The sequence below is a fragment of the Theropithecus gelada genome, chromosome 19 (genome assembly GCF_003255815.1).
Source record: "Theropithecus gelada isolate Dixy chromosome 19, Tgel_1.0, whole genome shotgun sequence".
Classification (NCBI taxonomy): Eukaryota; Metazoa; Chordata; class Mammalia; order Primates; family Cercopithecidae; genus Theropithecus; species Theropithecus gelada.
In genome coordinates, this window is record NC_037687.1 from 47,537,495 (window position 1) to 47,552,597 (window position 15,103).

General features: G+C 44.9%; 1 protein-coding gene across 2 annotated transcripts in view; it reads right to left on the reverse strand.

Moving 5' to 3' along the window:
• Positions 1-10,380, reverse strand: part of DPY19L3 (dpy-19 like C-mannosyltransferase 3) — an 80,841-nt gene extending 70,461 nt beyond the window's left edge. The window contains exons 1-3 of one of the 2 annotated variants that reach the window (XM_025368679.1): positions 10,020-10,380; positions 7,557-7,696; positions 4,543-4,676 (exon numbers count right to left, since the gene is read on the reverse strand). In XM_025368679.1, coding sequence (XP_025224464.1) covers positions 4,543-4,676; positions 7,557-7,659 — 237 coding nt within the window. In that variant the 5' untranslated portion in view covers positions 7,660-7,696; positions 10,020-10,380. Of the gene's footprint in view, positions 1-4,542; positions 4,677-7,556; positions 7,697-9,652; positions 9,818-10,019 lie in introns of those variants that run through there. The other variant, XM_025368680.1, reaches the window with a different exon arrangement.
• Positions 10,381-15,103: the final 4,723 nt, after the last annotated feature.

Sequence of the window (15,103 nt, forward strand, 5' to 3'; positions counted from 1 at the left end):
GGGCCCAAACTTGCACTGGTGTGTGAAACGAAGGCATTTTTGTAGAGAGCTGTGCTCTCATCCTGTGAAGTTTGGCCTAATGGTGGGTAGCTGGTATCAGAACTCAGACCCTCCAGCTCTGCTCCTCCCAGTGCTCACTGTCACAGTAAATGGCATGTCCATCCATCCACCCTGCTGCTAAGCACACCAGGCAGCTTGGACCGACAGCCTCTCAATTGTTCCCTCTCAACGAACTTCTACACAATGAATCAAGACATCCCTCCAAGTCCACTTCCTAAAAAGCTCTGACTTCGGTTCACGTCTCTGCAACTCTTCTGCAGCCTCAAAGCCCTATGTGATCTGTTCTTCTCCTCTCTTGTACCTTCTCCTCATTGCTCATAAAATTCTGGCCACATGCACCTTCTCTCTGATCCTGGATTTGCCAAGTTCATTCCTACCTTACAGACTTTTGGCTTGCTGTTTCCTCTGCCTAGAACGTTCTCGCAGATCTTAGCTTGGCTGGTTCCTTCTATAATATCATGTAGGTTTTGGTTTACATGTCCTCAAAGTGGTCTGCTTTACTTTCCTATTCCAAGTAGCCTTCTAGTGACTATCTCATCATCCCGTGTGACTTTCACCACAGGATTCATTTTCATTTTCTTTCTGATTTTTGCCCTTTTCATCCTAATTGAGTTCTATGTCGTATTCAATGTTTTATTCCCAAAGCCTAGAAAAGTGTCTGGCACACAGAAGATATTCACTTACTGAATATGTGAATGTGATAAATATTACTGAATCCACTGAATTGGATTATCTTAGCAGTTTCCTGACTTTAGTTTTGCTCTCCCCAAATCCATTTTCCACATCATAGCCTGAGGCAACTTTCTGAAACACCAATACGATGACATCGCTGCCTCACTAAAAATATGGCTCACTACTATAATACATTCAGAGAGAGTTCTATCTTCGAGACAGAGAAGACAGACCCTTTATTATCTGGCCTCTGTTTACCATTCCCAGTACATCCCTTCTCCCCTTCTACTCTCTAGCCAGGCTGAACTACTGCCAATGCTTCACATACCAGGCTCTCTTGCCTCTTCAATTTCCTGCACTTGTCCCTCTTCTAGGACACTCATCTTTCCTCCCCAGCTTGCCTGGTTAACTCTTACTCCTCCTTCAGGTCTATTTAACCATCATTTCCTCTAGAAAAGCTTCCCTGATCTTCCAAAATGAGGTTAGGCTCCCCCTCCTATGTGCTCCCACAGTGCTCTCTATCTCACCCCATCCTAGCACTGAGTGTGGATGTCCTGTAATTGTCTGGATACTCACCTGTTTCCTTCTCAAGAGTGTAAGTTCCTTGGGGGCACGGCCTTGTCTTATTCAGTGATACTGCTACCACTAAGCACAGTACCTGCTGGCATACTGTAGGTGCTTAATATATACTTAATTCATTTACTATACTGGAAAATCTGCTGGCAAATTCAGAAATCTGTGTTATTCCTTCCATGTTCTCCACAGTGTTTAACTCAATGTTACCCACGGAACAGGAGCTCAGTAAATACTAGGTGAAACTAGAACTTCCTTAACCCAGTGAAAGTAAAGAGAGAAAAACCAAGGGTGTTCAAATTTCTTGATGATGGGGTATATTTATTTAAGGAAACCAGCAAGGCTAGTTACAAGTTTTACATTAAAGAGCTACACTTAATAGTTTATAATTAAGTTATATGATCTCTTTCAACATGTCTCCTTGCTACACTGTTGTTAGCATTTAATTTGAGCTATCTGCTCACACAGGGATATTTCAGTCTTTTTTCAAAATACTTATGTTAATATATAAGCACTACATGGTTTAATTCAAGGTAATCGCTTTATAAACACTTTTTTTTTGAGATGAAGTCTTGCTCTGTCACCCAGGCTGGAGTGCAGTGGCACGATCTCAGTTCACTGCAACCTCTGCCTCCTGGGTTCAAGCAATTCTCCTGCCTCAGCCTCCTGAGTAGCTGGAAATACAGGCATGCGCCACCATGCCTGGCTAATTTCTTTTGTATTTTTAGTAGAGACAGTGTTTCACCATGTTGGCCAGGCTGGTCTCAAACTCCTGACCTCAAGTGATCCACCACGCCCTGCCAGCATTCCATTTTAAAGAGATAGGCAGGGCATAGTGGCTCACACCTGCAATCCCAACATGTTGGGAGGCCAACGCAGGAGAATTGCTTGAGTCCAGGAGTTTGAGAAGAGCCTGGGCAACACAGTAGGCCCATCTCTACAAAACATTAAATAATTAGCTGGGAATAGTGACGTGCACCAGTTACTTGGGAGGCTGAGGTGAGAGTAATGCTTCAGCCCAGGAGGCTGGGGCTGCCGCGAGCTGTGATTGCGCCACTGCACTCCAGCCTGGGTGACAAAGAAAGACCCTGTCCGCCCCAGCTCCTCCCAAAAAAAGATAGATAAACGGGTAAAATTCTTCTGACAAGAAGACCTACCTACTGCCACTGAAGGATAAGAATTATTCTTCTTTGGTACTATGATAATTTGTATAAAGATATATATACTGTTCCCATAAAGTAACACAGCAGGTTTAAAAATAAATACACTAGAAGTTATTCTTATGAACTAGATTTCTCATCAAAGCAATCTCCTTTGGAGGCTCATTCCAGTAAGAGAACCAAAGCTCAAAATGTTTTGGAAAACTTTCTTTGGAAAATGTCTTTAGATCCTACATCAGTCACTTCTTTTGAACTTTCTTACAGATATACATCTTTGGCTTTGACGGTGTTTGTTTACCTTTACAAGCAACTAATCATCAGACACCACAGTTTAAGAGCATGACATATTAGATTTAAAAATAAGGTATATTTGGATGTAAATTTCCACATGTAAGTTATATACGAGTTCTGAAAACAATGCCAAGAGGAGTTCTAGAAATGCTGAAAAAGAGAGAGAGAAAGAAAACAAGGAAACGTGTTTAAAGAGTCACAGACCACCCTCCCAACTTTTTTTTTTTTTTGAGACAGAGTCTCATTCTGTTGCCCAGGCTGGAGTGCAGTGGTGTGATCTCGGCTCACCGCAACCTCTTCCTCCCGAGTTCAAGCGATTCTTGTGCCTCAGCCTCCCGAGTAGCTGAGATTACAGGTACATGTCATCATGCCTGACTCATTTTTGTGTTTTTAGTAAAGATGGGGTTTCACCATGTTGGCCAGGCTGGTTTTGAACTCCTGACTTCAAGTGATCCACCCACCTCGACCTCCCAAAGTGCTGATATTACAGGCGTGATGCCCGGCTGACCCTCTTGCAAATCGGATTAAAATTACTGCTCCTATCCCTGGAAATATCATAGGTTCCCCATCGCCCTATGCCCTGCAAAACCACTTGCACAGAGTATTAGATAGGCATGAACATGCTGAGAACCCTCTGTGGAGCTCATGATTTAAAGCAGTGGCTTTTTTATTTCTTTTTCGGTTTTTTGTTTGTTGGTTGGTTGGTTTGTTTTTTTCCTGTTGTAGCCAACAAGAAAAAAAAGAGAAGTACCTTGTATACTGTGACCCAGTTTGTGCACACATATATATATACAATTAAAAGTTTCACAAAACAATCCTCAACTCTACCAGATGTGATAGTATTCTCTTCTTTTTGATTTCATGAAGAAAAATGTTACTCATGACCTACTGCACTAATTTCACAATCTATAACTTGAATAATACTAATTTAGAATAACTGTTAAATAAATGGAATAATTTAATGAAAAAGAAAAAACTCATTTGATTAGAAAAATCCTGGGCTGGGTGCTGTGGCTCATTCTCATATTTTGGAATACCAAGGCAGTAGGATCACTCGAGCCCAGGAGTTTGAGACCAGCATGGGCAACAAAGTGAGACCCTGTCTCTACAAAAAAATCAAAAAATTAGCTTGGCGAGGTGGTGCATGCCTGTGGTCCCAGCGACACAAGAAGCAATGGCAGGATACTCGCTTGAGCCCAGGAGGCTGAGGCTGCAGTGAGCCATGTTTGCACCACTGCATTCTAGCCTAGGTGACAAAGCAATAACCTATCTCAAAAAATTAAAAATAAAGATTCTGGCTGGGAGTGGTGGCTCATGCCTGTAATCGCAGCACGCTGGGAAGCAGAGGCAGGCGGATCACAAGGTCAGGAGTTCGAGACCAGCCTGGCCAACATGGTGAAACCGCGTCTCTAGTAAAAATACAAAAATTAGCTGGGTGTGGTGATGCACACCTATAGTCCCAGCTACTCGGGAGGCTAAGCCAAAGGAATCACCTGAACCTGGGAGGCAGAGGTTGCAGTGAGCCAAGATTGTGTCACTGCACTCCAGCCTGGGTGACAGAGTGAGACTCCATCTCAAAAATAAATAAATAAATAAATATTTTTAAAAAGATTCTGATATGTTATTTTAAAATAATAAACACAAAAATCTTTTCACTCTATAGTTCAACCTTTCTAGAGACTGGATTCTTTATGGCAAAACTGTGTTGCCTTGGTCATTCATCCACATGGCTTACTATTGGAGACCCCGCTGAGTGAATCATACAATGGTCAAAGAAACTCCATACCTTAATATTAGAAAACCATAAATCATTTTCATGTAACGTGGCAAGGTAGACAGACGTAAGAAGTCCAATGCAAAGGGCAATGGTTCCACCAATTGTCAATGACAAAATCTTCCATAATCTTCTACTGGTACAACCTTTTGGAAAAATGGAACAGATAAATAACTAAGTTAGCAAAAAAATTAGAATGTAATAGTTCTACCTCAGATTACCAAGTAAGCTAAGTCTAGCTGCCTGTCACTGGGAAAGCTTTTCCTGTCTCCAACAGAGGGTCCTTTCTGATTCCACAGACCTGTTTTATTCTATTACAACTTTTGCCCCATATCCAACTGTTCATGTGTCCGTTCTGCCAACTACAGTGTGAGCTTCTTGAAGACAAATATATTATCTTATTCATCTTTAATACTGAGGACCTCTGTCTGGCACACTTTAACCACCATAATTTAACTATGAAGTCTGTTAAACGGATGACTAAATGTGTTACATGCCTAGGACGCAATCGATCTTTTAGATGATCTAGGTACAACCGGTGGTTTATTCTTTAAAAGCTATTTTAAAAACTTAATTACCTAAAAAAAATTTTTTTTTTTTTTGAGACAGGATCTTGCTCTGTTGCCCAAGATGGAATGCAGTGGAGCAATCTCGGTTCACTACAACCTCTGCCTCCTAGGTTCAAGCAATTCTCCCACCTCAGTCTCCTGAGTAGCTGGGACTACAGGCACACACCACTATGCGTGGCTAATTTTTCTATTTTTAGTAGATACAGGGTTTCACCATGTTGGCCAGGCTGGTCTTGAACTCCTGACCTCAAGTGATCCACCCGCCTCGGGCTCCCAAAGTGCTGGGATTATAGGCATGAGCCACTGCGCCTGGCCGATTACCTAAAACTTTTTTTTAAAACCCACAGGTTTTGCAGGAATGCTCTGGCGGGAAAAAACCTACAGAATAAATAATCCAACATAACTCAAGTTAAAGGACATATAAACTAGGAAAAATATGGATAGCACATATAAGAAAGCTTAAATATCCTTAATATAAGATGAATACTTTCAGGACAATTTATTTTATTTCAGGACAATTTATTGTCCTGTCAAGATGAATACTGCAGTAGGAAAAAGATAAAGGACATGAACAGGCAATGTACAACAGAAAAAAGTGGCCAATAATAACAGACTGAAGATGTTCAAATTCATTAATGTTAAAGAAATGCAAATCAAAACTGTGAGTTATACTTCTAAAAATCTTGGCCAATTTGACAGCTTTCAAAATGCGAATACTCTGTTTTGGTAAGGGTATAAAAAATAGACATCTTCAAACACTGCTGCTAGAAGAATAAATTGGTGCCTCTCTGGAATGCAACATGGCAGCAGTGAGTAAAAGCCACCAAAATGAGCATCCCATTTGGCCAGTAATTCCAAATCTAGGCATGTACCCTGCTATGGTTTGACTATTTGGCCCTCCAAATCTCATGATGAAATATGATTCCCAATGTTGGAGATGGGGCCTAATGGGAGGTGGTATGGTGATGGAACCAGATCCCTCATAAATGGCTTGGTGAGATTCTAGCAGTACTGAGTTCTCGAGTTCTCATTCTGTTAGTCCTAGGGGAGCTGGTTGGTTAAAAAAGAGCCTGACACCCTGTATTCCCCGGAAATTACTTCTACTCTGGTCATGTGATCTCTACACACTGGCTCCCCTAGGCCTTCCACCATGATTGGAAGCTTCCTGAGGTCTCACTAGAAGCCAATGCTGGTGCCATGCTTCCCGTACAGTCTGCAGAACACTGAGGCAAATAAACCTCTTTTCTTTATAAATCACCCAGCCTCAAATATTCCTTTATGGCAACAGAAATGGACTAAGACATGCCCCAAGTAAATAAAGTTTTAAACAAACATATGGCCACAAGGACACTGATCACGGTTCTGTCTGTATTAGCAAATGGTAAGAAAACCTTTCACTTCTCCAGTGGCAGCTATAAAAATACTTTACATGGATACTTCAAAAATACGTTAACTGGCTTATGACATGTTCATAACATAATAAGAGAAAAATAACAAGCTACAAAACAGCACGTGGATCCCAATTTTGCAAAACTGTATATGAATGTTTATGGGTATACATATGCAGAATATGACATTTAGACAGCAAGACAATGTCACTGGTGTTAGTTTCAGGATGGGAGTGTATTTTTCTTTCTTTGCAGTGTTTAAGGTGTTCAGAAAGTACTATTATCCAAAATGCATTGATTACTTGCTAATGGCTGAGCCAGGTGGCATGACCTCCCATTACAGATCACTTTTGTTAAACTGTTTCCCTGAATTGCTTTACTAGCCTGGCTGGTAAGAATTAACATGGCTGTAAATAATGTAAATTCTGTCAGCTATCCAAAATGGTTAATGGGTATGAAGATTTTCATGTTAACTTTTAAAATCCTGACCATGCTTTAGTTATAAAACCTACTCAGGAAGACAGAAGTTAATGCTATTTGATGCATCACTTAGCAAGCTTTACCATTATACAAACAACTGACCAAGTTCTGATTATTTTTCCCACCAATAAAAGAAAAAAAAAAAGCAAAAGAAAACTTCAGGTATTTGACTAAATTATAAGGAATTTAAAAAAATGTTGATCCACCGTTCACTATTTTAATGAAATGAGAAACTCACACAAGGTAAGGCTGCCTGGTGTGAACAGTATACATGACCACAAAAATTAGAGATAGACTAAACTCTGGGGTTTGGATGGGGGACCATTACTCTAGAGAGTCAAAGGATGAGATTGGAAGAACCATAAGTTAATGAACAGACAGCTGACGAATGCTTCTAATCAACGTTCTTTCATCTTTTGTCAAATCATAACTGTAAAATCAATCCAATCAAATTGCAATTAGAACATCAGGGTACTAGAACAAGTTTTAATTGTCAGGTCCCAACAAATATTTATCCTATTGGAGAGTGACATTTTAATATGCAGAAATAAAAGCAACCCAAATCGCTGCTTTAGTTTAAATCACCTACCAGATGGCAATTTATTTTCCAACTTCACATTTTCTTCTTGGGCTGGAAAGTCTTCAGAAACTTCTGTGGCTCTTATTTCTCTTCTTTGCCGAATGGACATCATGATGTCAGACTTTCATGCATTGTTCTCCCAATCACTCCTACACAGAAATAAACAGGCCATCAACGTCAGTACCTTCTCCCCAACACACCCCGTGCTCATCCATGCTGAAATGCCTTTACTAATGCCATTTTCCCTCGATTCACATGCCCTCCCATCTTTTTTTTTCTTCCCCCTAAGACAGGGTCTCACTGTCACCAAGGCTGGAGTGCAGTGGCATCACCATGGCTCACTGTAGCCTCTACTTCCCCAGGCTCAGGTAATCCTCCCACCTCAGCCTCCCGAGTATCTGGGCTACAGGAATGTGCTACCACACGAAACTAATTATTTTTTGTAAAGTTGGGGTCTTCCTATCTTGCCCAGGCTGGTAGTGAACCCCTGGCCTCATGCGATCCTCCCCACCTTGGCCTCCCAAAGTGCTAGGATTACATGCATGAGCCATTCTGCCCAGCCTGCCCTCGATCTTGCCATCTAAATTGTTGCTGGCCTTCAAAGCTACACTCAAAACATAAATATTTATTTGACTCAATCATATTTATTCATGAAGCATGCGCTCTACAGCAGGCCCTGCCAGGAGTCACGAAAACAGGTGAGCAACACACACAAGACGCTGTTCTTCCAGAACATGTTGGGACATTCCAGTTCTGGCTGATCTTCTCCCTCCCTGAGCCATAGCAGTTACCATGCAATGCATCACGTAATTACACAGTTGTGTATTATTTTCTACTTCCATAGGCGGTAGTAGGTCTTCAGTACCTCCCACAGAAGTGGCCACGTGGGAGATACTCCATAGTAAATGTGTTGACAACCGGATTTTGAAGAACTAAAATATTGTTTTGTCTCAGGTACCTGAATTTTAACACCAGTGTTCTATAAAACAATTCACACTGGCAGCTTCAGGAATATGCCTCAGTGGTGATGACTGCGGGGGTGTGCCAATCAGGGCAGCTGCTATCCCAGGGAGCGTCGGTGGGAGTAACCGCGGGGAGCAGGAGCCTGGTTTGGCAGCAGTAAGTGGGAGGCGGGGGAGTGGTGGCAGTGAGTAAGCGGGTTCCAGTCCTCCAGAACATCTTGCTTCACTCCTCTGAATAATGAACAGCCTCTTACTAATTATTTCTCAAATGTGACTAGTAGCCTGACATGATTGTTTCCACAGTTTATTAATTCCTAAGGGTAACTTGCTCTACAGAACAAACCAACTAACATTATACAATTCATGTATTCATTCATACCAAAAATAAAAAATAAAAAAGCAGGAAGCCAGATTTAAGTACTGCGCTTTCAAGCACTGGAAATGGAGAACCTGGAACAGAGAGCGTGTTTAACAAAGTCCTACAGCCACAGATGGGCTTATCCCCCATGTGACCTCATCCTAGAGTCCTCCCTAAGTGGGAAAGGACTTTTTAAAACAATTTATATATTCTAATATGGTAAGGCAGAAAACCAACACATATTTAAGTACCAATTATGTGTCAGGCACTGCAATAGTCCCATGAACTATGAAACAAAAAGTTCCTCCATCGGATCAAAAGGAATGCCATTGTAAGCGACTGAAAAGGGACCAGACTCGATTCTTTATTAATAAGGACGACTAGTGCTGGCCGAGCAAGGCGGCTCATGTAATTCCAGCGCTTTGGGAGGTTGAGGCAGGAGGATCACTTCTGACCAAGAGTTTGAGACCAGCCTGGGCAACAGGGCGAGACCCTATCTATACAATAAATAAAATAAAAATAAAAATAAAAATTAAATTAAAATAAAATAAAATAAAATAATTAGGCGGGTGCGGTGGTGCATGCTTGTGGTCCCAGCTATTCCAGAGGCTGAGGTGGGAGAATCGCTTGAGCCCAGGAATTCGATGTTGCAGTGAGCCGTGATCGCGCCACTGCACTCCAGCCTGGGCCAGAGAGCGAGACCCCCGTCTCTAAAAAAAAAAAATTAAAAAGCCTAGCGCTCTAGTGAGCATCCCCTGGGTGAGGCAGGCACCGGGTCCGCTTACCTACGCGCCACGCCCCTGCACACCTGGCGTCCCCATCAGGTAGGTCTCCCAGGACAGGGGCAGCCGGGAAGTTCGGGCGAGCGGCCCTGGGGGTCGCAGCCCAGGCCCTGCCTCGCCGCACTGCCGTCGCGCAGAAGCCGCTCCGCAAACTTGGTCCCTCCCGAGTCCAGCCCGGCCCGCGTCCCGGCTGACACTTCCGCGCTCCGCCCCTCCCGACGCCCCGACGCCGCGGCCGCGCCCCCCGAATGCGCCACGCGGCGGGGCGGGGCGGCCTGAGGGGCTCGAAGCTGTAGCCGTGTGTTCCGCCGGCGGCCGCCCGCCCTCTCGGGGGACCCTCCCCCGCGCGTCCCCGCGCGCCGCCACAGACCTGCGGTCTCAGCGGTCCTCACGCGCGGCTCCGGGAGGGGAAGGAGGCCGACTGGGCTAGGCGGGAGCGGGGCAGCGCCACGGGCCGCAGCGCGCCGCAGGGACAAGGAGGGCAGAGCCGCCGCGGAGCTTTGTGGAAATGAGGGGCTGGGGGGCGTCGACAGCCCCGGGGAGGGGGCGCGCCGGAGAGGCCTGGCGGCTGCGGCCGCGCCCATAGGCCCCAGGAGCTGTTCGTCAACAGGAGTCCCCGCCTCCTTCCGCGGATCCCCGCCCCGTCTCGTGCGGAGCTGGCCGGAAGGAAGCGGCACACTTCCGCTTGCCTGGCCTGCCTTGAGTCCGGTCTGTTCAGGAGACTCTGAGCGCCGCCGCGGAGCCGCTGTCGTGGGGAGCGGGGTGCGAATCCTGTGTTTGCTCTCGCCGGCGCCGGTGACCTCAGGCCAGAGCTAGAGATTCGGCTTGGGAGAGGAGGGCCCGGCGACTCCGAGGAAGGGTCGCCTGGAGCCACACGGCCCGGAGCAGCGGCTCTGCGGTGGCCCCCGGGGTTTGAGAAGGGTGCGGGTCTGGGAGCCCCTGAGGGCCTGATTTACGGGACTTCCCCTCCTTCCTCCTTCCTGCCGTCCCCTGCTGTGTGGCGGATGCGCAGGGATCGGTAGGGACGCCAGCAGTAGGGCCACTCGGGCCTGTCCCGCTTCCTGCGTTGCCCGGCCTGGCGCGCCGTCTCCAAGCCTTGGCAAAGCCCCAGTGCCCGATTGCCGCTGAAGTCCTTTAACGACTGCCCGTCAGCGTCCCACAGAGAGGGATTTTCGTCTCCAAAGATGCCCCTTTTCACAAAATAGACTCCTCTGTGTTCTCACTCGGGTATATTTTTCTGTCTCCAAACTAGATTGGCAGCCGCTTTTTGAGAGCAGGTAGTGACTGTGCTATATTTCTAGATATCTTTCTTAGTCACACCACGAAAAACACTAAATGGAACCTTTTTTGAAATTATTTTTTAGAGATGAGGCTCTCACTCTGTAGCCCAGGCTGGAGTGCAATGGTGCTATCACGGCTCACTGCAACCTCGACCTCCTGGTCTCAAGCAATCCTCCCGCCTCAGCCTCCCAAGTAGCTGGGACCAGAGGCTTGCACTGCTATGCCCGGCTAATTTTTAAATTTTTCGTAGAGACGAGGGTCTTGCTTTGTCGTCCAGGCTGGAGTGCAGTGGTGTGATCATAGCTCACTGCAACCTTAGTCCCGTGCACCCAAGTGACCCTGCTTCCTCAGCCTCCTGAGTAGCTGAGATTCATTTTAATTTTTGTAGAGATAGGGTCTCGTTGTGTTGCCCAGTCTGGTCTAAAACTCCTGAGTTGAGGCAGGCCTGCCTCAGCCTCTCAAAATGTTGGGATTACAGGCTTGAGCCACTGCACTGGGCCCATCAAACGTTTTATTTGTCAGCATATACTTTACATGTTAATTGATTTTTGTTAAAGGAATGGCCATCTGGGACCTCCACCCTTGAAAAGGCGCTCATTGGTCTGACTCCAACACTAAATTACTCCATCCAGGAAGCCTTTCCTAGTCACCTCTGCTGGAGATCGTCCTCCTTTGTGTGTCGGTTGTTAGTAAAGAGCACACATTCTGTGCGAAGGTGTTAAGGTATCTGGTGGAAGACTTCGATAGAAACAAATGCAGCTGTTTTTTCAGATGACATTTGTCTTGTTTCAACCTGGTGGTTAGTAGCTTTTCTGTCGCCTGGCTTGAGGGCAAGGACTGTATGTTTATTATCTTTCATGTTAAGATGACTTTATGTACATTTGTCTGCTTCATGAATACATAGGTGAATTGAGTCCCCCTTAAATAGGATTTCCCTCTTACTGTCTAGGTTTTTTTTTTTTCTCTTCACTCTGGGGGAAATGTGACCATTGTGAAACATCATCGCTTAAAAAGAAAGTAGAATTCAGCAGCAGCTGCTTGTTTTAATACTATGAAAGGACATTCCTAAGCAAGATAACGCTTTGAGACTTTTCCTAAGTAGGACCTACTGCTGAGAGTAAGTCTTGGGGAGAATAAGCCAATTAAGAATTAGTCTTTGGTTCTGATAAAGTAATGATGGAGGTGATGGGTAATGAGTGTAGGTCCTCGCTCACACTTCTGGCCATATGAGCCAGGAGCCAGAGAGGAAATGTAAAAGGAATGGGCTCCAGTAATGGACTGTGACTGCAGTGGTGGTGTAGAGGAAGACTTCTGGTGTGCAGTAGGTTTAGAAGCCTAAATGGTCTCCTTGGTTGTCTCTGCCAGGGCCAGAAATAGTTGTGCTGTGCATCTCAAAAGTGTGGTCTGGGGATCTGCAGCGTCACTGTCACCATCACTTGAGAGGTTAAATGCACGTTATCGGAAACCATCATTCTTTTTTTTTTTTTTTTTTTGTTTTTTTTTGAGACTGAGTCTGGCTCTGTCGCCCAGGCTGGAGTGCGGTGGCCGGATCTCAGCTCACTGCAAGCTCCGCCTCCCGGGTTCACGCCATTCTCCTGCCTCAGCCTCCCGAGTAGCTGGGACCACAGGCGCCCGCCACTTCGCCCGGCTAGTTTTTTGTATTTTTTAGTAGAGAGGGGGTTTCACCGTGTTAGCCAGGATGGTCTCGATCTCCTGACCTCGTGATCCGCCCGTCTCGGCCTCCCAAAGTGCTGGGATTACAGGCTTGAGCCACCGCGCCCGGCCGGAAACCATCATTCTTAGCAAACTATCGCAAGAACAGAAAACCAAACACTGCATTTTCTCACTCATGGTGGGAATTGAACAATGAGAACACTTGGACACAGGAAGGGGAACGTCACACACCAGGGCCTATTGTGGGGTGGGGGGAGGGGAGAGGGATAGCATTAGGAGATATACCTAATGTAAATGACGAGTTAATGGGTGCAGCACACCAACATGGCACATGTATACATATGTAACAAACTTGCACGTTGTGCACATGTACCCTAGAACTTAAAGTATAATAAAAAAAATGCACGTTGTCAGGTCCTACCCCACGCCTACTGAATTTAGAATCTGTAGGGCTAGGGGACCACTAATCTTTAAGAAGTTAATATGGTTAGGCTTTATGTCCCCACCCAAATCTCATCTTGAATTGTAATTCCCATAATCCCCACCTTTTAAGGGAGAGACCAGGTGGAGGTAATTGAATTAATGGCGGCAGCTTCCCCCATGCTGTTCTCGTGATAGTGAGTTCTCACGAGATATGCTGGTTTTATAAGGGGCTCTTGCCTCTTCGCTCAGCACCTCTTCCTGCCTCCCTATGAAGAAAGTGCCTTGCTTCCCCCTCTGCCTTCTGCCATGATTGTAAGTTTCCTGAGGCCTCCCCAGCCATGCTGAACTGTGAGTCAGTTAAACAACTTTCCTTTAAATTACCCAGTCTTGGGCATTCTTTATAGCAGTATTCTTCAGAGCAGTATGTATAGCTGTATGGACTAATACAGAAGTTTTCCAGATAATTCTGTTCTCAGAAAAGTTAGGGAACCACAGCAGAACCTTGTTACTCAACATGTGGTCTGTGGGTTATGCAGCATGGGCATCACCTGGGGTCATCTGAGAAATGCCGGGTCTCAGGTCCTACCCAAGACCTGTGTAGCCAAAATCTGCATTTAATATGACCCCCAGTTCATTTATATGTACATCACACTTTGAGAAGCACTGCACCAGAAGTCATTAACACTGTTCATTACATCCTTCCCATGGATCTTTTCTTGGGATCCCGAGGGTGTGAGTTCTTCTGTATTACTGGCTTTTTCCTGTCTGATATACAATGTTCATTTTATTTAATTTTTTGAGGTGGAGTCTAGCTTTGTCACCCAGGCTGGCATGCAGTGGCGCAATCTCGGCTCACTGCAACCTCCATCTCCCAGCTTCAAGTGATTCTCCTGCCTCAGCCTCCCAGGAAGCTGGGATTAGAGGAGCCCGCCACCACACCTGGCTAATTTTTGTCTTTTTAGTAGAGATGGGATTTTACCATGTTGGCTAGGCTGGTCTCAAACTCCTGACCTCAAGTGATCCACCAGCCTCAGCCTCCCAAAGTACTGGGATTACAGGCCTGAGCCATCACGCCCAGCCCTATAACTCATATTCTAAATTGTGATAAACATTGGCAAGCTACATTCCAAAAAGGTTAAAGATTCTGTTGTTTTTCTTTTCCTCCAGTGGGTATTATGGCACTTATTTCTCCATGCCCTTGCCAACAATTAGCATTTTAAACCTTTGCCAATCTTAGGTGACAAATAATACATGATTATCTAGTGTGCATTCTTTATTAGTGAGGTGAAGACAATATATCAGGAGTTTATTGGCTATTTGCATTTAATTTGTGTAATTTGTCTTTTTGTGTTCTTTCACCATCTATTTAATCTTGCTATGAAGGGATTATTTATAGATTATCAGGGTTTTTTTGTTTTTGTTTTTGTTTTTGAGATAGGGTCTTGCTCTGTTGCCCAGACTGGAGTGCAGTGGCACCATCTCAGCTCACTGCAGCTTCAACCTCCTGGGCTCACAAAATCCTCCCATCTCAACCTCCTGAGTAGCTGGGACCACAGGCGTGTGCCACCACACCTGGCTAATTTAAAAAAAATTTTTTGTAGAGGTGGGGTCTTGCCATGTTGCCCAGGCTGGTCTTGAACCCCTGAGCTCAAGCAGTCTGCCTACTTTGGCCTCCCAAAGTGCTGGGATTATAGGTGTGAGCCACTGCACCTGGCTGATTATGGGTATTTATTAATCTGTTGTCATATATGCTGCAGATATTTTCTCATTATTGTGTATCTGATATTTTCTCATTATTGTGTATCTGGTATGATGTCTTTTGCTGTGCAGGGATTTTCCATTTTTATATTGTCAACTTTCTTTTATGCCTTCTGGGTTTTTCCATCATGCTTAAAAAAACCTTCCCCGTCTCAAGATCGTAAATGTTTCTTTATTTCTTTCTGCTAGTATTTAAAAATATTATATTTTAAATATAGTGTGAGAGAGACTTGACAATTTTTTAAAAATTAGATAGTTGCCGGGCACAGTGGCTCACGCCTGTAACCCCAACACTTTCGGAGGCCAAGGCGGGCGGAT